General features: G+C 44.4%; 1 protein-coding gene across 5 annotated transcripts in view; it reads left to right on the forward strand.

Moving 5' to 3' along the window:
• GPR161 (G protein-coupled receptor 161) overlaps nucleotides 1-25,451 on the forward strand; it is a 62,953-nt gene that overhangs the window by 22,075 nt on the left and 15,427 nt on the right. For 4 of the 5 annotated variants that reach the window (XM_061399393.1, XM_061399387.1, XM_061399394.1 and 1 more), the window contains exons 2-3: nucleotides 9,886-10,303; nucleotides 20,291-21,015. In XM_061399393.1, the coding sequence (XP_061255377.1) occupies nucleotides 9,930-10,303; nucleotides 20,291-21,015 (1,099 nt within the window). In that variant the 5' untranslated portion in view covers nucleotides 9,886-9,929. The remainder of the gene's footprint in view (nucleotides 1-9,885; nucleotides 10,304-20,290; nucleotides 21,016-25,451) is intronic. The other variant, XM_061399395.1, reaches the window with a different exon arrangement.

The following is a 25,451-nucleotide window of genomic DNA, read 5'->3' on the forward strand; positions in this document are numbered from 1 at the left end:
GTGCTCAGTCTTCACTGTGGCGCATGGGCTCTTCACTGTAGTGCAGTCTTCTCTAGTTGCGGCCTGTGGACTTCTTGTGTTGTGGAGCACAGGCTGCAGACCTCACAGGCTTCTCTGCTTGTAGCACATGGGCTTAATTGCCCTGCTGCATATGGGTTCTTAGTTCCCCAACCGGGGAACCCACATCCCCTGCATTGGCAGATGGATTCTTAAGCCCCTCAGAAAGATAATATTCTTCCTTACAGGAGCTGAGCTTCAAACCTAGGTAGTCTTTAGAGTCTGTACATTTAACCACCATGCCACGCAACCTCTAACAAGTACAGGGAAACAGCAGGAAAAAAGTCCACTGTAGGTTGATGAAAATCAGAATTCTGGGTAAAAATATGAGATGGAACCAGAACATATCTAAATTTATCCAATTAAATAAGGGGAAGCGAGAGAATCCACCTTTATATTGTAGTAATTCTGTTTTTGCAATGCAAGACATTTCTAGAATTATTTCTTGGGAATTAGCATGCAGGCTGGTCTATAAAACACAATAGATACCTGTCTCAATATCCTATAGTGTTGCCTTGTTTATTTACCCAAAAGGTTATTGACCTCTCCCTCAAGTGACAAGATTTGGCTTTGAATGATTTGAGGTTGTTGTCAGTGATCTAACCCAGCAGATAAGCCACTGTCTCTGGGAATATTCAAGAAAACCAAAGGCAGTTCCCAAAGAGGACTGACTGTGATACTTGGAGCCATGACAGTAAAGACAAGGACATATCCAGCCTTTCTTGGTGACGTGGCTGAGTGGGCTAGCTCTCTTTCCCAGGAATAATTTCCGATATGTTTATTCAAGTTGTGTTCTAGTCACATTGTTTCTTGGAGTTGCAGCCCAAGGTGATTTATTTGCTCAGGGCAGGACGTAGGGAGAGTGGGGGTCAGAAACATCTCTGTGTCTGGCAGCATCACTGGCCAGGAGAGTGGCGATGTGAGTCACTCTTGAATTTGCTTCCATTCAATATGCCCTGGCTTGTTGAGCCCTGAGTAGGCTGGTCGCCTGCCAGGAAGCCTTCCCTGGCTGGGATATTCCCAATCCTCTGTCTTGTTAAAGTACACCCCTGGGGGATTTGCTGGGGCTTGTGCCAGAGGCTAGGGTTTTGGATTTTCCTGGGTGGGCAGCTCTTTGACTACATTCCCCTTCTGCCTTCTGGGGCGAACTGGACCAGATGATCTCAAGGGCAGCAGCCAACCCTGGGTTCTCTGATTCTGAGTTCACTAGTGTCCCTGCTAATAGGGCCACTGGAGAGGAACCATGTCAAACAGTACTTTTCTCCTTTTTAAAGCTTTTGGATTGGAAGCTTTAACATCCTATTTTTATTTTTTTTAGTGGCTACATTTATTATGCTAACACTCATATTTGATTTAACAATGACAAACGTTTGAAGGTTAGTCATTTATCAACAAATAATTACTGATGTACCTACTATGGCCAGGCACTTGTCCAGGTGTTGGGAAACAGCCATAACTAAGTCTCTGGCCTGAGTATAAACTAACTTGTTAGGAATATTTTTAGTACAATCATACCTTTAAGAGCTTCCATTTTGCTTAGAGTTTTAATTTCATCTTGGTTTTAAAGCTCCCAAGTTAGCTATTTTTATAAAACTTGGTGTTGATGTTTAACTTTTTAAATTTAAATTTCATTTTTTTGCTGTTCTTATTTTAGATTCATCCATGTATTTACCATTTTCCATTCTAACAGTTGATTTTTATACCCTACCCCTTATTTCTGGATTCGGTTTCCTTCATGAAATGTATTTTTAAAGGGATCATTCAAATAAGGAATGATCAGTAAACATTCACTCTCTGTTTGCCTCAAAAGAATATTGTGCCCCCTCTTGAATGGTATTATAGAACCATAAGGCAAGAGTTCTTTTCTTTAGCACTTCTGTGATTATTCCACTGTTTTCTGGCCTCTATTTTCTGTTTTCTTCAAAAGAGGAGTCTGCTGTTTATCTAATTATTACGTCTTTATAGGGAAATTTGCTTTTGCCATTTTCTCTGTATCTTGGTGTCATTTTTCACTGTGATGTTCCTTAATGTAAACTTTTTCTAATTTATCTTTAGAACTCGATATGCTGTTTTGTTCTAAGGACTCATGTGTTTCTCTAATTCTAGAAAATGTTCAATTAAACGTCTAAATAATACATCAACCTTGAGGTAGACAGTGTCTGTTGACCCTAATGTTAGTTGGATGCTTTTGAATCATTAACAGAAACCTAATTGAAAATAGCTTTAAAAATAATTTTACAATTTTATTACTTTGCATGATTAGAAGCCAAGGTGAATGTGACTTCAGGATTTGTTGATTAAACAATTCCGGATCAAGCCTTTCTTATTTGCCATGCTCAGCATGTGCCCAGCACCTGTAATAATCCCAAGGTGGCTGTCACAGCTCTGCTCTCTTGGCCATTAAGAAAAGACTTCTCTTCTAGGGTCTTTGTGAGATCAAAGCAGCTTTTCCCAGATATCCACTGACTTTCAAGAAGAAAGGGAAAACGATAGTTTAGACCACTCAAGATCTAACTTTCAGAACCAGGGATCCGATCAACCTTCTCTGAGTCACCGGGAGGAGGCCTGGACACCGAAACAAAGTCAGAGGTCTGCTAGTAAGGAAAAAAAACTGAAGCTGGTTTCTGGGTAGACACCCAAGAGTATCTGCTCCCTTTCACTCTAATCTCTCCAGAGCCTGCTTCTTTTGAATATATGTTGAATCTGCTTATCCTGTTCTTCATGTGTGTTGACTTTTGTTGGATATTTTTATTTTTTTAAGCTTTTTTTGTTGCCTTCTGAGTAGTTCCCTCAGAACTGTCTTCCAGTTCACCATCTTTCTCTTTAGCTGAATCTGTTGTTCAACATACTCTGAGTATTTAATTTTGGTTGGTTAAAATTCTGATTTCTAGAATTTATATTTGGTTCTTTTTCACAATTATTATTAGTTTTTCATGATGTCATATTTTTTCACTATGGTTTCTACCTCTTTTTCTTTTAAAGATTTTAATTGTGTTTATTTTATGATCTCTTTTATATTTTTCTATTAATTCAAGTTCTTGGAATATCAGTTCCTCTGGTTTTTGTTTTGTGGATTCTCCTTCAGGGCAAATGCTATGCATTCACTTTCATTAAATGTTTATTTTGTGAGTGTGGAAATTCACTGCAGAGCCATTTTGTGTCTACTTCTGCTAGAATTAATTTTTATATGAATTTATTAGCTTGCATAGTACATAATTTATAAATTTGGTACCCTCATCAGCATGGCACATGACTCAATGTATGATTTCTCATGGAAAAAACTTCAGGCTTCACCGAGAGCTTCAGATAAATGACTGTTTTTGCCACTGTCCTTTGCTAATAAGAGGATTTTTTTCTAATCCCTTTTTCATGGAGGAACCCACTCCTTATGCAGGGTACTGGTTTCAGTTCTCTGCCTTGTGACCCAGAGTCATCCTCTGACATAAGAAGACCTCAGCCCTAGGGGTTTTGAACTAGGTCTAATGGGCTTTTGGCTACAGTTGTGAGATTACAACACTGGCTTTGAGTTTTCTCTCTGTTTTCTGTTACCTATGGATTTCCCTTTCTTTTTTCAAATTTGGCTTTTAAAAAACTTTTGGATCATATTTAACCCAACATTTCCATGGATTTGGAGCAGGAAAGATGTTCACATTAGCTGAGTTCATCATGTTTCCAGAAATGATTTCCATAATGAGTGAAAAACACTACACTTTGCTCAAGTAAAGTAATTATACTTATCAAGTACTTCCTGTTCATTCCCTCATTTGCCTTTTTTTTATTTAAAACATTTGTGTTTTATTCATGTTTATTCTATTTTATTGAGGTGTAATTGCTGTACGGTATTATGTGTTGTAGGTGTGCAAAACAGTGATTCATGATTTTTAAAGGTTACACTCCATTCATAGTTATTTAAAAATATTGGCTATATTCCCCATATTGTACGGTATATCCTTGTAGCTTGTTTTATACCAAATAGTTTGTACCTCTTAATTCCCTACCCCTTTGTATCCCTCCCCTCATTGTGTGTGTTAATCTCTCAGTCGAGTCCAGCTGTTTGCAATCCCATGGACTGTAGCCCACCAGGCTCCCCTGTCCTGGAATTTTCCAGGCAAGAATACTGGAATGGGTTCCCATGCCCTCCTTCAGGGAATCTTACTGACCTAGGGATCAAACCTGGGCCTCCCACATTGCAGGTAGATTCTTTACCATTTGAGCCACAATTTGTACTTTATTGAAGAGCTTAAAAAATAGTGACGGAATCCAGGTGGGTGAACCTATGATGGTGGAAAGACGAGAGTGGAACATACCTGGGAAAGGGCACTTGTGCTGCAATCTGAGCCGTCTCCACTCTCGTCACCCCGTTCTGCACGGTCAGGAGATAAACACAGGCCTTGCTTGTATTTGTGCCCCTCGTTGTAGCTTATTTTATACCTAATAGTTTGTACCTCTTAATTAATTCCCTCTCATATGCCTTTGGTAGCTACAAGTTCTCTATATGTCAGCTTCTTTTTTATTATATTCATTAGTTTCATTTTTTAGATTGCACATATAAGTGATAACACACAGTAATTGTCTGGTTTATTTCACTTAGCATAATGCTCTCCATGTCCATTCATGTTGTTGCCAATGAAAAAAAGTACTGTGTTTTTATAAAAAGTGTGGTTCATCCTCACTCCCAGGGAACAAACAGTTTAGTGGGAATCAAGAGGAGCATGCTGTTAATTACAAGGCATATTAGGGGGACACTGCTTTGCTTGGCTGAAGTAATTATACCTCATGAAGTACTTCCTGTTCATCCTCTCATTTGCCTTTTATGTTTTGAATTTCTTCATCTTTCTAACTGCATTCTGGGAAATTTCCTTGAGCCTGTTTTTATATTTATATTTGAATAGTGAATTCATACAGATACCCACAGTAAGTAAGCTAAAACCACAGGGTTCTTCCTCACCTTTCTCTATTCTGTGATTTGTTTCTTCTTTCTCCCATAGTTAGAAATGTGTTTCCCAATGTAAGCATGTATATTCAGTTGCTCTACACTCAAAAAGAATTGTAAACTTAAAACACCATTAACAACATCTAACCTGCTGTGTAAACTTGGTGGTTCTCTTGTCTATACAATATACACCATTAAGAGTTTATAGTCAAAACATTGCATTTAAAAGCTACGTGACTTAATTCTTTTCTTTGTTTGATTGTTATCAATCTAACACATAATTTGGCTTATTTTTTTTTCTGTTTGCAATCAATTATACATTTACTTTGGCTTTATTGACTATGCCAAAGCCTTTGACTATGTGGATCACAATAAACTGTGGAAAATTCTGAAAGAGATGGGAATACCAGACCACCTGACCTGCCTCTTGAGAAACCTATATGCAGGTCGGGAAGCAACAGTTAGAACTGGACATGGAACAACAGACTGGTTCCAAATAGGAAAAGGAGTACGTCAAGGCTGTATATTGTCACCCTGCTTATGTAACTTCTACGCTGAGTACATCATGAGAAACGCTGGGCTGGAAGAAGCACACGCTGCAATTAATATTGCCAGGAGAAATATCCATAACCTCAGATATGCAGATGACACCGCCCTTATGGCAGAAAGTGAAGAGGAACTAAAAAGCCTCTTGATGAAAGTGAAAGAGGAGAGTGAAAAAGTTGGCTTAAAGCTCAGCATTCAGAAAACTAAGATCATGGCATCTGGTCCCATCACTTCATGGGAAATAGATGGGGAAACAGTGGAAACAATGTCAGACTTTTATTTTTGGGGGCTCCAAAATCACTGCAGATGGTAACTGCAGCCATGAAATTAAAAGACGCTTACTCCTTGGAAGGAAAGTTATGACCAACCTAGACAGCATTTTAAAAAGCAGAGACGTTACTTTGCCAACAAGATCCATCTAGTCAAGGCTGTGGTTTTTCCATTGGTCATGTATGGATGTGAGAGTTGGACTGTGAAGAAAGCTGAGCACTGAAGAATTGATGCTTTTGAACTGTGGTGCTGGAGAAGACTCTTGAGAGTCCCTTGGACTGCAAGGAGATCCAACCAGTCCATCCTAAAGGAGATCAGTCCTGGGCGTTCATTGGAAGGACTGATGCTGAAGGTGAAACTCCAGTACTTTGGCCACCTCATGCGAAGAGTTGACTCATTGGAAAGACCCTGATGCTGGGAGGGATTGGGGGCAGGAGGAGAAGGGGACGACAGAGGATGAGATGGCTGGGTGGCATCACTGACTCGATGGATGTGAGTTTGAGTAAACTCCAGGAGTTGGTGATGGACAGGGAGGCCTGGCGTGCTGCGATTCATGGGGTCACAAAGAGTCGGACACAACTGAGCGACTGAACTGAATTGAACTGATACATTTACTTTTTATATACATTTTTATTTAACTTAGTATGTAAAATATTTACATGGTTCAAAAATCGAAACTGTGGGACTTCACTGGTGGCTCAGTGGTAAAGAATGCAGGAGACACTAGTTCAATCCCTGATAAGGAAAGATCCCGCATGCTGCACACAACTATGGAGCCTGTGCGCTAGAGCCCAGGAGCCCACATGACCCAACTGCTGAAGTCCGAGCACCCTAGAGTCTGTGCTCCGCAACAAGAGAAGCCACCTCAATGAGAAGCCCACACACTGCAACGAAAAGTAGCCCCTGCTTTCTGCAACTAGAGAAAGACACACACAACAACAAAGACCCAGCATAGTCAACAATACATAAATAAAATAAAATAAATTTTTACATAATCTACCTTTCAAGAAAAAAATCAAAACTGTAAAAACATACTTAGAGAAGTCTACTTCCATCTGTATCTTAGTTTCTGGTTATCTTTCCTACTTTTCTTTTTGCATAATTAAATATGAAGAGTGAAAATGTGTTAAGTTGCTCAGTCGTGTCCAACTCTTTACGGCCCCATGGCTCCTCTGTCCATGGAATTCTCCAGGTGAGAATACTGGAGTGGGTTGCCATTTCCTTCTCCACGGATCTTCCCGACCCAGGGATTGAACTCAGGCCTCCTGCATTGCAGGCAGATTCTTTACTGTCTGAGTCACATATATTTATGTATATTTAATGTGCAAATCTATTATTTCTCCCCTTTTCTCAAACATTTTCTTTTTTTAATAACTGCCTTAATAAAATAACCCTGCATATCTATTATTTTATGTTATGAACTTATATCTTCAGAGTAAATATCTAGAAATGGGATTGCTAGATCAAAGCTTGGGTGCCTATGTAGCTTTGTTAGGTATTGCCAGATCCTCCTCCCTTCAGTTTTTACACTTTGCATTCCCATGTGGAGGGTAGGAGAATGCCTGCTTCCCCACAGCCTCCCCAACAGACAGAGTTGCCAAACTTTTGAATTTTTACTGGCCTGAAAGGAAAGAGATAGTACCTCAGTGTAATTTTAGTGTCCATTCCTGTTATTTTGAATGAAACAGAACATCTTTTCATGCATTTAAGGACAATTAGTGTATCTTTTTCTGTGAACTCTCTGTGTATGCCTTTTTTCAAGTTTATTGAGGTATATTTGACACATAATACTGTATAAGTTTCAGATGTACATGGTGATTTGATATATGTGCATATTGCAAAACAATTACCACCATAAATTTAGTTAACAGCCATCATCTCATATAGTTGCCATTTTAAAAAAAATGTCTTTTACCCACTTTCTACCTTTTTATTTTTAGGAATTCCTTATGAATTAGAATGATTAGTCCTCTGTGATATACGTTTTAAGTATTTTCTCCCATTTTGTCATTTGTCTAATGACTCAGAATTTGTTTTCTTTACCGCAATGTTATCACTTATACAGTTAAGTATAACATGCTTATAGGACCTTTATTTGAGATTTGCTTAGTTGCTCAGTCCTGTCTGACTCTCTAAGACCCTATGGACTGCAGCCTACCAGACTTCTCTGTCCATGGGATTTTCCAGGCGAGAATACTGGAATGGCTTGCATTTCCTTCTCCAGGGGATCTTCTCAACCCAGGGATTGAACCAGTTAATAATTTACTTATAAGAATGAACAAAATTTATAACTCAAGGAATAAAATCGAAAAATAAGCTAACAAAGAAATAGAAGGCATAATTATAAAGTATATTTATCACACAAAATTGGAGTACCTAACATATTGCATAGCTGAATCAAAATTCAGAATATTTTAGCAGCCTGGAAATATGAACCAAAATGCACAAAATGATGTTTTGTACTTAGGCTTAAAAACACTAATTCCATTAGTTCAAGCCTGAGGACACGTGCCTTTACATAAACTCATATGTGTATAAACAAACCTTCGGTTTTAATTGACCACACATTTGTATAAGTCCAACAGTTAACAGATAACAGTTGCTAAAAGAAAATGCACTCTTAGAATGAACTATAGTAGAAGATTATCCTGATGATGGAGAAAATTTTCCCTTTATGCTCACTATTTACCAGATATCCAGAAGGATATGTTCAGTTCGGAGGACCACAAATCAATAGGGTCATTGAAATTGGTGAGAAACCGAGGAAGTCTGGCTTAGTAAAGAGTCCAGAAGTCACATCAGGAGCCTGGAGATTTAATCTGGAGAAAAGAAAGCAAGTCATGTGTGAAATATTTGAAGGCTGTCAAGAGTAGGTGGGATGAGAATTAATTGATGCCATTCAAGCTGGCAGGATCTGTGGTTGTGACCTATGAATGAGGCTTGCTGTAAAGGGAGACTTTCTAAACTGACCTTTAGGGCTGCTGGGAAGGGGAAGGACTGCCTTCCTTACCCTACCAGCCCCCTATGGCCAAAGGTGTCTGGACAGAGGGTTCTGGTCAAGTGGAGATCATGGGCTGCTGCTGTGTAGGCAGTCTAGGCACCAGGGTTCTTGCTGTGTGGCTCGTGGAAAGCGATCTTTCCTTCCCTTCTGGTGTCTTCTCTTTGTCAGGAATAAAAGCAGGTGGGGAAAATGATCTGTGGGATTTTTTGGCTAATTAAAGTAGATGAAAATTTTGGAGAAACATTTGTCTGTAGGATTTGATGTTAAAATATGTCAACCTTGAGTTTTTGCCGAAACCTGAGCCAGCATCCTGAGAGCAGGGACTGCCCCTTGTCGAGAATGGTATTTGTGGGCAAAGGCCTCAAACTCTTATCCTCTTATCCATGTATCTTTATTGTTGGCTCCTTGCCCTTTATCCTCACGACTGATGAGAACAGCAGCAATGTCTCGGTATGAATTGTACTTGTTAAAACCCTGCTTAGAGATCGGAGACTGATCCCTATGATAATCTTATCGTCCAACTTTAATGGGCACAGGAATCAAACCAGGAGTGGGATTAACACACAGGTTCTGATTTGGTAATTCAGAGGTGGGCCTGAGATTCTGCATCTTGAGTAAGCACCAGATGATGTTGATGCTGCTGGTTCAGGGTCCACACTGCACTGCAGGGGTCCAGAAGCAACAGTCCACATAAACCATGTGAACTGAATCCAGATCACCTGTCCCGTGCATGTCTAAAATGCAGGCTCCTAGGCTGTACCTCTGTTCTCTGGGACTAGAATCTTTAGGGGTGGAGCCCAAGAATCAGCTCTTTGAGCTGGTACTGCAGGAGATTGTTGAGTACACTAAAGGTTTTTAACCACTGGTCCTGGGGAGAATGGATAGGAGGTTTTAGACTGGGAGAATGCATTATTCCAGGGGATACAGTGAGTCACATGAAGAGCTGGTTGTAGGAAACGGGCTGCCTCTGTAGCGCTTGCATGAGGACGAGGATCCGGGGGGCCTTGGCTTCCCTCTGTAAAGTACACATGCTGTGGTTTGATGACTCCTCTTCTGCCCCCGGGGCTTGTCTTTCCAGTCATCCAGCATGCTCTGCCCACCCCCTGCTGAGGTACACTGACCATGAGCCTCAACTCCTCCCTCGGCCACAGGAAGGAGCTGAGTAACCTCACCGAGGGGGCCAGTGACCAAGGGGGCAGCGGCGTCACAGAGTTCGTCGCCATCGTCATCATCACCGTTTTTGTCTGCCTGGGCAACCTGGTCATCGTGATCACCTTATACAGGAAGTCCTATCTCCTTACCCTCAGCAACAAGTTCGTCTTCAGCCTGACCCTGTCCAACTTCCTGCTGTCTGTACTGGTGCTGCCTTTCGTGGTGACCAGCTCCATTCGGAGGGAATGGATCTTCGGTGTGGTCTGGTGCAATTTCTCAGCCCTCCTCTACCTGCTCATCAGCTCAGCCAGCATGCTCACCCTTGGGATCATCGCTGTCGACCGGTAAGCTTGCCTTACAGAGAACTGAAGGATTTAGGAGTGTGGGCCAAGGGGGATCCTCAGAGATCATGCCTTCTGAGCTGCTTCAGTTCCTCTGGAGGGTGCCAAGGGCTGTGCTGGAGAGGGTGAGAAAGCAGAGTTTTTCCTCTTCTTTCATCCCCTCAACCAGAGCACTTCTGATTTTATCTGATCTAGCTTGCATATAGTTTTATTTTTTAAAAGAAGTTCCAATACTTAAAAAAAGTTCTAGAAACCTCTGTTTTTCAGTTGACAGATGAGACAGAAACTGAGAAAGGTGGCGTGGCAAAGGAGGTCCCAAATCCAGTTCTTCCCCAAAGTGCTGCCTGCTTTCTTTTGCTCAGGTTGGGCCAGAGCTGCACCAGGGCAGCCTAAAGAGGAAATATTCTCCATCCTCTGCACTGCAGGGGCCTGTTCCAGATGGAAATGAGAGCAGGGGAGGGAAGACAACTGAGGGAATAAAGACAGTGCTACCCGGAAGAAACAGTGTGTGCCTTACAAAAGCTGAGCTTTCCCTTCCTGTGGCATGGGTGGCTCTAAAAGCAAGAAACAGCCCTCAGCTCTCCCTAGAAGGTTCTTCCAGATAGTGAGCTGGACTGTCAGATTTGGTTGTGCAAGTCCTACAGGGTTTGACAACAAGTTTCCAACCCGTAGAGTCATCTTCTTTCTTAGGATTTTGCCAGTGGTCACTTTGTTCATCCCAGGCAAGGGTTCAACTGCACAGAAACAGAGGGGAGATTCAGATTCTGTCTGATTTACAGAATTGGGGCGAGAGCTAGCCGTGGAGTCAGGGGAAGCACAGAGGTTGCTCACCAGGGCTGTCATCACTGGGTGACACGAGTGCCCTGGCTCCCTTAGAATCAGGTTTTGAACCAATAAGTGGTGCCTGATGGTCCACCCAAGGTGCAGGCCTCCACTGGGCCCGAGGCCAGACTCCTGCTGGTTCTCTGTAACTGGAGGGTTAGAATGAAGGAAGCCGTCAGCTGACTTCTCCAAGTATGTTCTTTCCCCACCAACAATAGAAATAATACGGAAAATATAGAGTAAAATAAGACATACCACGCAGAGTTGTATATACATTCTATGCAGAGTACCGAAGAATAGCAAGGAGAGATAAGAAAGCCTTCTTAAGTGAACGATGCAAAAAGTAGAGGAAACCAATAGAATGGGAAAGACTAGAGATCTCTTCAAGAAAACGAGAGATAACAAGAGAACATTTCATGCAAAGATGGGCACAATAAAGGACAGAAATAGTATGGACCTAACAGAAGCAGAAGATATTAAGAAAAGGTGGCAGGAATACATAGAAGAACTATACAAAAAAAGTCTTAATGACCTAGATAACCACGATGGTGTGATCACTTTCCTAGAGCCACACATCCTGGAGTTTGAAGTCAAGAGGGCCTTAGGAAACATTACAAACAAAGCTAGTGGAGGTGATAGAATTCCAGCTGACCTATTTCAAAACATAAAAGATGATGCTGTTAAAGTGCTGCACTCAATATGCCAGCAAATTTGGAAAATTCAGCAGTGGCCACAGGACTGGAAAAGGTCAATTTTCATTCCAGTCCCAAAGAAGGGCAATACCAAAGAATGTTCAAACTACCACACAATTGTACTCATTTCACAGGCTAGCAAGGTAATGCTCAAAATCCTTCAAGCTAGGCTTTAACAGTATGTGAACTGACAGTTTCCATATGTACAAGCTGGATTTAGAAAAGGTAGAGGAACCAGAGATTAAATTGCCAACATCTGTTGGATCATAGAAAAAGCAAGAGAATTCCAGAAAAACATCTACTTCTGCTTCATTAACTATGCTAAAGCCTTTCACTGTGTGGATCACAACAAACTGAGGAAAATTCTTAAGGAGATGGGAATACCAGACTACCTTACCTGCCTCCTGAGAAACCTGTATGCAGGTCAGGAAGCAACAGTTAGAACTGGACATGGAACGATGGACCAGTTCAAAACTGGAAAAGGAGTACGTCAAGGCTGTATATTGCACTCTGCTTATTTAACTTTTATGAAGAGTACATCATGCGAAATCCCAGGCTGGATGAAGCTTGAACTGGAATCAGTATTGCCAGGAGAAATATCAATAACCTCAGTTATGCAGATGACACTATCCTAATGGCAGAAAGCAAAGAGGAACTAAAGAACCTCTTGATGAAAGTGAAAGTGGAGAGTGAAAAAGCTGGCTTAAAACTCACCATTCAAAAAACTAAGGTCATGGCATCTAGTCCCTTCACTTCATGGCAAATAGATGGGTAAAAAGTCGAAACAGTGACAGACTTTATTTTCTTGGACGCCAAAATCACTTGTGTGTGGTGTCTATAGCCATGAAATTAAAAGACGCTTGCTCCTTGGAAGAAAAGCTATGACAAACCTAGATAGCATATTAAAAAGTGGAGACATGACTTTGCTGACAAAAGTCTGTAAAGTCAAAGCTATGGTTTTTCTAGTAGTCATGTATGGCTGTGAGAGTAAAGAAAGCTGAGTGCTGAAGAATTGATGCTTTTGAAATGTGGTGCTGGAGAAGACTCTTGAAGATCCCTTGGACTGCAAGGAGACCCAACCAGTCAATCCTAAAGGAAATCAGTCCTGAATGTTCATTGGAAGGACTAATGCTGAAGCTGAAACTCCAATACTTTGGCCACCTGAAGCCTCATTGGAAGAGCTGCCTCTTTGGAAAAGACCCTGATGCTCAGAAAGATTGAAGGCAGGAGGAGAAGGGGATGACAGAGGATGCGATGGTTGGATGGCATCACCGATTCAATGGACATGAGTTTGAGCAAACTCTAGCAGATTGTTCAGGACAGGGAAGCCTGCCATGCTGCCGTTCATGGGATCGCAGAGAGTCAGACACAACTGAGTGACTGAATAGCAACAAGACATATCCGTAGACATAGATATATCCATAATCCTACTAATAAGAAGCAATCAATCACTGTTTACATTTTTAGCATATTTGCCTCCAGGGATTTTTGGCTGTATGCTATAAATTTAGAAAATAGGCTCAAGCATTGTGGTTTTGTGACCCGCTTTTTCACTTAACGTGTGATTGTGAGCATTTTTCCCATGTGCAAATGTCCTTTGAGAACATGTCTTTAGTGGTTACATGGTATTGCATCCTCTGGATGGACTATAGTTTATTTTTACAGTCCCCTGTTAGCTTTCTATTTTATATAATAGCACGTTTGAAAAAGACGTATGTTTGTGAAATTGTGTTTTCAAAGTAAACACACTTTCAAGATTCTTGATGTGTGAAAGGCAGGCTCCCCTTCAGAAGGCTGTATGGATCTTCACTCCAGTAGCCGCTTATCAGCATCCTAATCAAGACTGATGATCAGCATTACAGACATAAGTGAGATTTTGTTGGCAGTGGGATGGAATGGGATCTCACTATTGTTTGAATTTCTATTTTTTTAAAATCATTACTTTTGGAATATCCCTTTCTGGGTCCTGGGTCCTGGGTCCTGTGGAAGGTGGAGTAGGGACCAACAGCTCAAGAGCAAAGTGGGGGAGTTTTAAATGCCTCTCACAGAGCTCTCTGTACATAGATGTTCAGTAAATAGTGGCAGCTCTTGAAGGCTGTAAGCTGCTTACTTGGATCTGAGACCTAGATAGGCTAAGAGTGAGACATTTTTTCACCAGCAAGCATGACAGATTCTCGAATCATGTCATCCAAATGCATCAAACGAGAGAGAATTTGCCTCTTTCAATGCTTTATTCTTTGATGCTGGGAATATTTGCTGGATATCTACTTTGTGAAAGGGTCTGTACTAAATCTCCAGATGGTAGGATACAGCATGACTAAGATGTAGCCTCTGCTGACCAGGAGTCCCTGGGTTTTTGGCAGAGGCTGACCCACAGGTGCTGATGTGAACACAAAGCAGAAATAAGCACTGTCACAGCTCCCACTGCCACTGCTTTAAAAAAAAAAAAATTATTTATTTGGCTGTGTTGGGTCTTATTTGCTGCTTTCAAAATCTTTAGTTGTGGCACATGAACTCTTTAGTTGTGGTGTGAGGACTCTTAGTGGCAGTCCAGTGGCTAAGACTCTGCCCTCCCCATGCAGGGGGCTTGGATTCAATCCCTGGTCAGAAAACTAGATCACATATCCCGCCGCTGAATCTGATGGTAGGTTCTGGAGCCCATGGGTGGGGAAAAGATGGCATTTGAGCTAAGTTCTAACAGTGAGTCGGATTGCAAGGGCCCCTTCCACTTTTTCTCGTACTCTTGTCTTTTTTTTCTCCCACCCTACTCCCCGCCCACACACTGTCACATACACAAGAGGCGCATCATTAGGTTTCCTACATAAAAGCCTCCATGTATTCATTTGATAAACACTTTATTGAGTACCTAATGTATGCCTGACACAGTTGGTGCTGGGAATATGCAGCTGAAGAAGCACATGGAGGATTTCACAGTGCAGGGGGAGAGACATGTGGCCAGGTAATTTCAGGACCATATGAGGTATATATAATGCCAGTGTGTTTAACATACTGTGAGAACACAGAGGAAGGAGCAAGGCAGAAAAAGCATGGTCTGTGTTACGTAGCCAGAGATCAGAGGAAGTATACGAACAATTGACGTCACGGTCACCCCACTACAGCTTTAATCCAGGCACCCCGGACCCTACAAGCTGGCCCCCCGTGACTCAGGGGCAGAACTATGAATTAAGAAAGGACTTCTGCCTCACTATGATAACAAGTCACCAAGGCCTGGTTGTCTTTGGAAAATGGTTCATTTCCTTCTGCAGGCACAGCAAGATGGATTTGGCCAGCACAGTGCTTTACCCAGATCTTTGACTATAATATATTTATATTTAGTGCTATAAATTGTGATGTCTTCAAATATTTTCTTGGCAGGTGCAATTTATTTTTTATTATTGCTCACTTGTGTGGCTGAAAGTACAAATTGACTGGACCGGCGAATTGATCTCTTCATATAAATGATTACCATCTGATTGGGATTTCAAATACCGCTTCTCACACCCCTGGATGTTAGTAGTTTTGGAGGTTGCATATTTGCCTTTTATGTAGGAAACCTAATGACACGGCTCTTGTGTATGTGACAGCGTGTGTGGAGTAGGGTGAGAGAGAAAAAAGACAGAGTGAGAAAAAGGGAGAAAGAGGTGGAGGGGGCGGGGAGTGAGAGGGGGAGAGGGAAACCAGCAAGAGGAGGTGGTAGGAAAAGACAGGTGAGGAGAGAGGAGTGAGAGAGAGGATGGGGAGAAGAGAGAGATGGGGACAACTTAAGAAAGTCAAGGAAAGCTAGGGTAGGGGGCATGAGCTCAACTGAAATGTTGTTAGTTGCGAGCCAGGCACGGCACCCTGCTGTTAACATTTATCCCAGCTAAACAACAACTCTATCAGACCCCGTTTGCAGATGAGCAAAGTGCAGTTTTGCAAACTGGCCCAAGTCCTCATGGCTATTAAGTGACTTGTCCAATTCCAAGGGGTCAGAAGTTGGGCTCTTAACCATTAATACAGTATGCATACAGTATGCAGTCAATTGTCAATCATCTCTTCCAACCAGTATATTTAATTCAAGGTTTGTCAATCTTGGCACGATTGACACATTGCACCAGATAATTCTTTGTTGTGACAAACTGTTCTGTGTAGGGTGTTGAGGGGAACCCCTGGCCTCTGCTCACTAAATGCCAGTAACACCTCCTGGTTGTGACAACCCCCATCGTCTCCTGATATTGACATGTGTCCTCAGTTAGGAACCCTACGAACTGTACCTAAAGAAATCCATGAGCCTGGTTGGCAGATGAGCCAAAAAAGTCCTTCTTGTAGCCCCATGATGAGAGAGCAAAGGTAGAGCATAAAGAGAATAGTTGGCTGGAGTGAAATTCACCATTGAGATGTCAGTGTCCTAAACCTGCAGTGTGGGTGCAGATCCAGGTGGGGAACATCATTCGACCTGGGAAGATTTTCCCTATGAATAAGTCCAATGTGGTCATCTCTGGCTTAGCCTTGAAGTTGTCAGGGTTTAAGGTCCTGTTAGGATATTCATGTTTTCATTCTGGACTGGAGTGAATGAAACTTCAGCTCTAAAATAGTATTTTAAAAGAAAGTAACTAGCATTGTGGGATGGTTACTTATAGTGCTGTCAGGAGATTTTTCAACATAATATAACGTGTTCACTCCAAGGTAGCTGTAGTTGGCTTAGATTTTGTTTGTGTTTTTAGTGAAGCCTCTTGTAAAAACAGGGGTGGTTTTCTAAGTGATTGGTCTCGTTCCAAGAGAGCTAAGCATTGGAGCCCCTGTGGTCACTACAGCTTTAGAGTTCCAGGTGACGTCACGAAAGCCTCTTTCGGGACCAAGAGCGGTGCTTGGGCTCGTGTCTAAAGATGAGTTGTTGGAGAAAAGACAGAGCATTTCAGAAGACAGTTAAGAGTATGAGAAACAAAGGAAAAAACCCTCCATTTTGGCTTGTTTTAACCTGCAGGGTATAGGGAGTTGCCTTTGTTCTGTATTTTCCTTTGAGCTTGCAAACTAGGCCTAAATGAAGCTTAAGTTTAAAAAATGAAGTTTCAAATCAATGAAACCCATTTTTTGTGTGTTTGTGGACAGATGTTGGCATGTTTATATCTTGATGAAGGTGTAGTAGATTTGTGCGTTTCAATGTATATAAATTTTGCCTCCCAAAACCTTAAAACCAAAGCAACCCCTGGAGGGTGCGGTGTATACAGGCAGCACTCTGGCCTTTCAGGGGCTCTTCTGATTCTAGGAGACTGATCCCTCAGGAGCCAGCACCAACCCCCTGCACCCTGAGGGGCCTCTGGGATTCAGCTGGGAGAAATCATTGGTACATGCTCCACACTCTAGATAGTCTGTGATACAAAGAAATGTTACCATTGAATAATAATCCTGACTGGTGTTGAGAACAGCCAGAGGACATGTTCAGAGGGCAGTTTATTAATTGTGATGACTTTTATGACTGGTTGAACAGGGTTCATCTGAGGAGCCCAGGACAGCTCACATTCCTCGGGCCTGGCCTCCCACACCCAGGTATTGCCCCTGAAGTATTGTCTGAGGTCAGAGGGCCTGCATGATTTTTAAATGGGCAGAGGAAAGTAGAAATCCCTGCTTTGTTTCTTTTTCAAAAGTGAAGAAAACCTTCCTGGAAGTGCCCGCAATCCTACCCTAGCAAACTCCCCTCACATTTCATTTGCCAGATGTTGTTACACAGGTCAGTGCCTCAGCTGGTCACCTGGAAAGAGGTAGGATACCATCAGCATGGCCTGATTCATCCCCTGATGCTCAGAAAAGCCAAGGGTCCCCTGTGGTCACAGCAGTTTTGCAGGAACAGAATGAAGATTCTGTCTTCAAGAAGGAAAGGGGGACTTCCCTAATGATCTAGGGGTTAAGAATCTGCCTTACAATGCAGGGGACATAAGTTCGATCCCTGGCCAGGAAACAAAGACCCCACATGCTGCAGGCAACTAAGCTCCTGCACCATAGTTACTGAGCCCACCTACTTCAACTAGAGAGTCCGTGAGTCCGTGTACCATAATGAAAAATCCCACATGACTCAGTGAAGATCCCATCTGCTGCAACTAAGACCTGACCCAGCCAAATAATTAATTGATTTTTCAAAAAGAAGGAAGAGGGAAAGGTCAGTGGACAAAGACCCAGCTCTGTCCCTATTGCCGTTTAAAGAGAGGCACCACCCAGCTGTTTCCCCCATTCTAGCACATCCCGTCCTTGAACCAGACTTGCATCCATGATTTATTTGAAGACTTTAACAGGAGAGCAGGACCTCCCAGTCTCCCTTGGAGACTAATTACTGACAACCTCTCTCTCTCAGTGTTAAGACCTGATCCCCATCCTGTTTCCCATTTTACAGGTGAAGGAACTGAAGCTCTGAGAGGTTAGATAACTCCCCAGGGACACACAGCTAGTAGACAGCAGAATCACCACCTGAACCCAGGAATTTCAGCTCCAAAGGCGTGCTTCTTTCCTGTGGCTTCAGGGCCTTTGCAAGATGCAAACCCAGAGGTCAGCGTAAGACAGGACTTGCTTTACCATAGCCAGTGTGCAGAGTTTCTGTGATCCATCCCGTAATTACGGTCTCCTCTCCTCAGGCCTCACACTCAGAAGCACTCTTTCCAGGCTAGACCTTGGCAGGGCCTCGGGACTTGAGACCGGCAGCCTGTCTTGCCACTGATTACACAGTCTACACAGAGGTGTCGACTGAGGTGGCGGCTCCTCCACGGAAGTTTATCCAGGCAGCTGGTGGCAATTCAGGCTGTGGCCCCTGTCGCTGAGCTGCTAGTGCCTAGGGGTGACTCAGGAAGGTCCTGGTGGAAAAAGTGGCTTCACAGGCCATGTGTGGCCGTTTCCTGTGGTCCTGTCTGTACCAGGTGGCATCAGTGTGGTCACCCCTGCCCCTCCACATGGTGCCTCATGCAGAAGCCCCATCAATAAACAGCATTTGCTTTGGATAAAATGTCTGAGTCAGGAGGGTGGTGATTTACTTTCAACCCCATGGTCTTAATACTCCCACTCACCCCAGTTAAAGCATCAGTACTCAGCTGGCCAGCAGGGCATAGTGTTCCCCAGCCCCCAGGCTCCTTGTCTCCCTGCCCCACCTTTTCTCCTTGCCTCCTGATTGAGCTACAGGCAGCCTCCCTGCTGAGCCAGTGCATGCGTGCTAAGTCGCCTCAGTCATGTCTGACTCTCTGTGACCCCATGGACGGAGGCCTGCCAGGCTCCTCTCTCCATGGCAAAATTACTGGAGTGGGTTGTCATTCTCTCCTCCAGGGAATCTTCCTGACCCAGGGATCAAACCCACATCTCTTACTTCTCTTGCATTGACAGGCGGTGCTCATGTGCACCTCTGCATCTGGCCAAGGCTGGCTTTCTGCCTCATCTGCTCCTGGACCAGGGCCTCTGATCTCTTAAGACCTGTGTTTATGTGCCATCTCCGCCAAGAAGTCTGCCCTGATCCTGCACTCTTGATCCAAGGCCCCATCAGTGTGAATCAGTAGCTCTCTAGGCCTCCCTCCTTCACAGAGCTAAGGGATTAGCCACCACCCCTGGTCTGTGGATTCCAGAACAAGAGGATTTGCAGGAAATTGCTGCCTTGTGCGTTGGGGACTATAGAGTCAGGTTGCCTGGATTTTTATCTTGTTTCTTCCTCTTCCTTATCTGGGACAGATTATCTATCCTTTCTCTGTTTTTGGGTCGTCATCTGTAAGATGAAGATGACGATATTGTCCAGCACTTCAAACATTTGGGAGGATTAAATGTAGCCCTTTCCACTCCAGAGCCTCCTACTCTGCTTCTCTGCCTATCTCCCTCTGCATCTTTTTACCTGTTATTTCCAGTGCGTAGCCAGGAGGAAAATGGCAACCCACTCCAGTATTCTTGCCTGGAGAATCCCATGGACAGAGGAGTTTAACAGGCTCTGCTCCATGGGGTCACAGAGTCAGACACAACTTAGTAAGTGAGCGCACACACCAGTGCATAGCACAAGGCTTGGCACGTGGCAGGCCTTGAGTTCGTTGAATGAATGAACCCCGTAATGCTTAGAAGTTATTCTGGTTTCTGAGAACCCTCTGAAAACTGATCTAAAAGGATTAATGTTAGAAACACAAACGTGATTTGGTTTGAGGCATGACTCCTTAGAGCTCCCGCAGATGCCTCAAGACTAGCCACACCCCCGAAATGAATGGACTCTGGCATGGCGGCTTGGAGGCAGAGCTGCCTGAGCTCTGTGTCCTTCCTGGCACACGGTCATTCTCTGATGAAGAGTCCCACAGGGCTGCGTGATGTGGCCAGTCTGTGACTTGTCCAGGGGGGTTGGGAGAAGGTGCTACTTTTAGAAGTATTCACCCTGTGGCTGAGTGGAGTGAGAAATACAACAGACTGCCTACCTAGGAAAGCAGTGGGCATCCATCCTGGCGTGTTTCTCCTCTGTTTTGCCTCTTCTCACCTCCCTCCATCCCTTTTCCAGCTACTACGCTGTCCTGTATCCCATGGCGTACCCGATGAAGATCACAGGCAACCGGGCTGTGATGGTGCTTGCCTACATCTGGCTCCACTCCCTCATCGGCTGCCTGCCACCTCTGTTTGGCTGGTCATCGGTGGAGTTTGACGAGTTCAAGTGGATGTGTGTGGCCGCGTGGCACCGGGAGCCTGGCTATACTGCGTTCTGGCAGATCTGGTGTGCCCTGCTCCCCTTCTTGGTCATGCTGGTGTGCTATGGCTTCATCTTCCGAGTGGCCAGGGTCAAAGCGCGCAAGGTGCATTGTGGCGCTGTGGTCACTGTGGAGGTGGGCGTGCAGAGGACTGGGAGGAAGAACTCCAGCACCTCTACCTCCTCCTCGGGCAGCAGGAAGAGCGCCTTTCAGGGCGTGGTCTATTCGGCCAACCAGTGCAAAGCCCTCGTCACCATCCTGGTGGTCATTGGTGCCTTCATGGTCACCTGGGGCCCCTACATGGTTGTCATCACCTCTGAGGCCCTCTGGGGGAAGAACTGTGTCTCCCCAACCCTGGAGACCTGGGCCACTTGGCTGTCCTTTACCAGTGCCATCTGCCACCCTCTGATCTATGGACTCTGGAACAAGACGGTGCGCAAGGAACTCCTGGGCATGTGCTTTGGGGATCGGTATTACCGGGAACCATTTGTACAGCGGCAGAGGACGTCTAGGCTCTTCAGCATTTCCAACAGGATCACAGGTAACTTGGAAACTTGTCAGCAAGGGGATGCCCACTCTCCCATAGGTATAGCCTATGGTCCTCTTGGACACTCTGGCAGGTTGATGGGTGAGATCTCAGACTGACTGCAGCCTCGGGGCTTAAAGCACAGGTTTCCTTTGGGGAAGGAGCATCCCAGTGATTCCCAAGCAGATTTCCCAAGCTGGGTAGGGCAGAGGACACGAGTTCAGTGACCCCAGCCATGGCCCACTGGCCTGGAAAGTACAGTTATTTCTATCTGGAGAAAAAAAGAATTTAAGCACTGAACTAGGCTACCTTCTCCTTTCAGTGTTCATTGAAGCAGAGTCCTTTTTGAAGTGCTCTTTTCCCTCCTCGGCTGCTCCTACTAGACATACTCCTCCTTGAGCCCTTTCCTCACAGTAAGCCCTTTCCTTACTGTGCCATCCCTAGTAATTCAGGATGTGTTCAGGGCAAGCCTCCACTCCGTCACTGAAATGTTGCTATCTGATATGTGTTAAAGCTGCTCCTCCATCTGATAATTGATTTCAGAGCTAAGTTTCTGAACACAATCCCATGCCCTTTGATGAGATCCAAAGGAATTACTCTAGTTGGAATAAATTTTTTTAAACCTTTTTCTTTTGAGATAATTTTAGAGTCAGTGAAGAGTTGGAAAAACAATACAGAGAATTCCCATCCCCTCAGCTTCTCCTAGTGCTAACATCTTGCCTAACCATAGCACCATGGGTGCATGGCTATTGACAACTACAAACTTGACTCAGATTTCACCTATATTCCTGTTGATGTCGTTTTTCTGTTCCAGGATCCAGTTCAGGATCCCATGTTGTATTCAGCCGTAACATCTCCTTTGTCTTTTTCAATCTTTAACAAGTCTTTGTTCTTTCCTTATCTTCCCTGACTTGACCCTTTTGTAGAGTTCTGTTCAGGGATTTTGTAGACGGCCCCTCAATCTGTGTGTAACTGATGTGTCCTCAAGGTTACGTTTTGGCAGGATGCTGGGCCGGTGATGTGCTCTTCCTAGTAAGCATACCAGGGGCACATATATCTGTAGGTCTTATTACTAGCTAATTTTATTCTTGATCTCTTGGTTGATGTCTTAGCTTGGGCTGCTACAACAAAATCCCAGAGAATGCATGGCTTAAACCAAAGGCATTCATTTTTCCACAGTTCAGCTGGAGTCTGAAGTTAGAGTGGCACGTGGTTGAGTTCCAGTGGGGCTTTCTCCCTGGCTGTCCTCTTTTTCTGTCCTGCCATGGTGGAGGGTTAGGAGAGAGCAAGCTCTCTGGTCCTCCCACCCTCATGACTTCTTCTAAACCTAATTATCTCCCCAAGAACCCACTGCCGAATACCATCACACTGGGAGCTAGGGCCTCAGTATAGGAATTTGGGGGAACACTTTCAGTCCATACAGTTAGGTTGATGTCTGGCAGCTTTCCCCACCGTAGATTCACTGTTTTTTCCATTGTCACTAGTAAGTACAGCAGAGGAGATACTTAGAGGTTATGAAAATGTCCTATTTCCCCTTCAGCCTTCACCCACTGTTTGTAGCATGCGTTGGTGGATCTTGCCTCCAAAGTTACCACTCTGTTGTTTGAGGGAGATTGTCACCTGGATGAGCTATTGGAAGGGGGACTCTGAGGGCACTTATCAGATCATATTCATGAAAAAAGCCATGTGGTTCAGAGTGCAGTTCCAGTCTCTTGCCAGATGACTTGGGGCAACTCACTGCTTGAGTTAATTTTTCATTTCCAGGAAATAGGCTTTCCACCTCCCCTCCCAAGAGAGTGAAAATTACAGCTCTTAATTATGAGTACTCTGGAGTAGTGATGATAGGAGATCTGCTCCATGTGGCAGCAAACCAGCATCACTAATTCACCTCGTGGACTAATGGCGTGCTTTTTCTTGAGAAAGGAAGAAATTCTGGGACTTTTAAAAAATTTATTTATTTTTTAATTGAAGGATAATTGCTTTATAGACTTTTGTTGTTTTATGTCAAACCTCAACATGAATAAGCCATAGGTATACATATATGCTCTCCCTTTTGAACCTCCCTCCTTATTTTGACCATAGGAGAAAAAAACATCTCTCGGGATCCCAGTATTTTAGCTCCTGAATTTCCCACCCCTTGCTACTGGCAAGACTATGATTCCAAGTATGAATTGTGAGCCAGGAGGAATACATTCAGGGTTTGGTTTCATTTCACTGATTAACCTATTTGTTCAGACTTTGTAAAATCAATTATCTTCCAGGCAAAAAAAAATAAACATTTTCGATTCCAGTGACGTTAAGAATGAGGAAAGAGAATGGAGGAGGAGAGGGTAGATAGAATAAAAAGAAACATCTGTTTTGGGGGCCAAGATTTTCTGTGTGAGCCACTTGGGATTATCCTAGACGAGCTTGTCAGGCTGTGAGAACAGATGGAAAACACCAGCTGTGGTTGCATTGGCAAGCTCAAGGCAGTGAGCGGTCTCTTCATTGAGGGAGAAGCAGTCTTGTGGGTTGTTTTTGGGCTGAAGAGCGTGTGGGACGATGGGTTCTGTATTGTTGGCCTTCCCTTGAATCAGAGCTGGGGGCATCCCTGCTGTCTCTTCCCCAGATGTCCTGATTTTAGGAGGTGGGCAAAGCATTGGCAAGAGTCTTTAAAGAAAAGCAGAATGCAGTGCCCATCCCATCCCTGAATCCTACTCTGGTCATACCAGGAAAACCCATGGCCTTTCTGATTAGGAGGGAAAACCCTTGCCTCCACCTTGCATCCCTGAGCCAGGGCGGTGACCAGACCCTGGTCTGGTGCCCTCTGCAGGCATGACTTGCATCTGCAGCAGATGCCTAAACCCACCCAGCCTGCTTCAGGCTGCCTCTCGTACACTCAGAGAAGAAACTTGCTCTCTCCTGTTAGCACATTAGAAGGGTGATAAGATTCATTCCAAAGCCAGCAAGAAAAGACTCAGAAGCCCTCTCTCGGTTTTGTCCCTCTCCATTTTCATGAGCACCTGGAAAGTTCTCACCAAAGGATTCAGTACATGGAATTATAAACTTTCCTCACAGTGCTTGTGAGCAGGTGTAGTGCATTCCACAAACACCTGGAGTTTTCTACTGCCCCTGAGATGCCAGGAGTTCTACATAGGGAGTCATGTTTATTAAGATTTCATATGTAGATTTCACCCATAATCCATGAGTTTTGGTTTTCTCATACTATTAGCCCCAAACTGAAAAAGTGCGTCAGTTTAGGTTTTCCCTGGGTACCAGCTCTCACCAGGCCACTACAATACTTTCTGCCTGTGAAGGCTCGTTAGCAGATTACCATGGCGTTCCCTGAGGAATTGAGATCTCTGGCCTCCCTGAGGGTTGGCAGGCAGGGCCACCTCATGGTGGGTAGGTCAGCTCTGGAGTGACATTGATTCTAGTGCTGAAAGGTGCTGCTGCTGCTGCTAAGTCGCTTCAGTTGTGTCCACTCTGTGGACCCCACAGATGGCAGCCCATCCTCCCCAGTCCCAGGATTCTCCGGGCAAGAACACTGGAATGGGTTGCCATTTCTTTCTCCAATGCATGAAAGTGAAAAGTGAAAGTGAAGTCATGTCCAACTCTTAGCAACCCCATGGACTACAGCCTACCAGGCTCCCCCGTCCACGGGATTTTCCAGGCAAGAATACTGGAGTGGGGTGCCATTGCCTTCTCCAGCTGAAAGGTGCACTAAATGCTAACATTTGGTCTTAGGAGTTCAGTTCAGTTCAGTCGCTCAGTCGTGTCGTACTCTTTGTGACCCCATGACCCGCAGCACGCCAGGCCTCCCTGTCCATCACCAACTCCCGGAGTCCACCCAAATCCATGTCCATTGAGTCGGTGATGCCATCCAGCCATCTCATCCTCTGTCGTCCCCTTCTCCTCCTGCCCTCAATCCCTCCCAGCATCAGGGTCTTTTCCAATGAGTCAGCTCTTTGCATCAGGTGGCCAAAGTATTGGAGTCTCAGTTTCAACATGAGTCCTTCCAGTGAAGGCCACACTACAAACCCAAAGCTGATAGCTGGCTGCAGGCGTTGCAGCAAAGATGAGGGTTTCAGGAGAAAGGGCCAGCCGCTCATCTGGCAGCACTGCCACCAGGCCTGACACGCAGGCGTGGAGGGAGGCCTCTCCAGATGCCACTCCCACCTGATGCTCGAAGTTCCTGAAACTGGGGATAGAGCCTGCCCAGTTACCTTGTGGAGAAAAGGACACTGACTTCCATTTGCTAGAGGAAATGGCCCATCCCAAGGCCTTCGTGAGGTTTGGGCTGGGGGTAAGAGGCCCGGGGCCTCTGATTTTTCCCCCGCTTGCTTTTCTAGGTTCCTTTCCTGTGCCACCGTGAGGTCTTCTGGTTGCTTCAGAGTGCCAGTTTCACCCCAGAACGGCACTCCTGCTCCTGTGGCCTGTGAAAGGCACGCGTGGCTCTCTTGGCCGCGCCA

Source organism: Bos javanicus, chromosome 3, assembly GCF_032452875.1.
Source record: "Bos javanicus breed banteng chromosome 3, ARS-OSU_banteng_1.0, whole genome shotgun sequence".
Classification (NCBI taxonomy): Eukaryota; Metazoa; Chordata; class Mammalia; order Artiodactyla; family Bovidae; genus Bos; species Bos javanicus.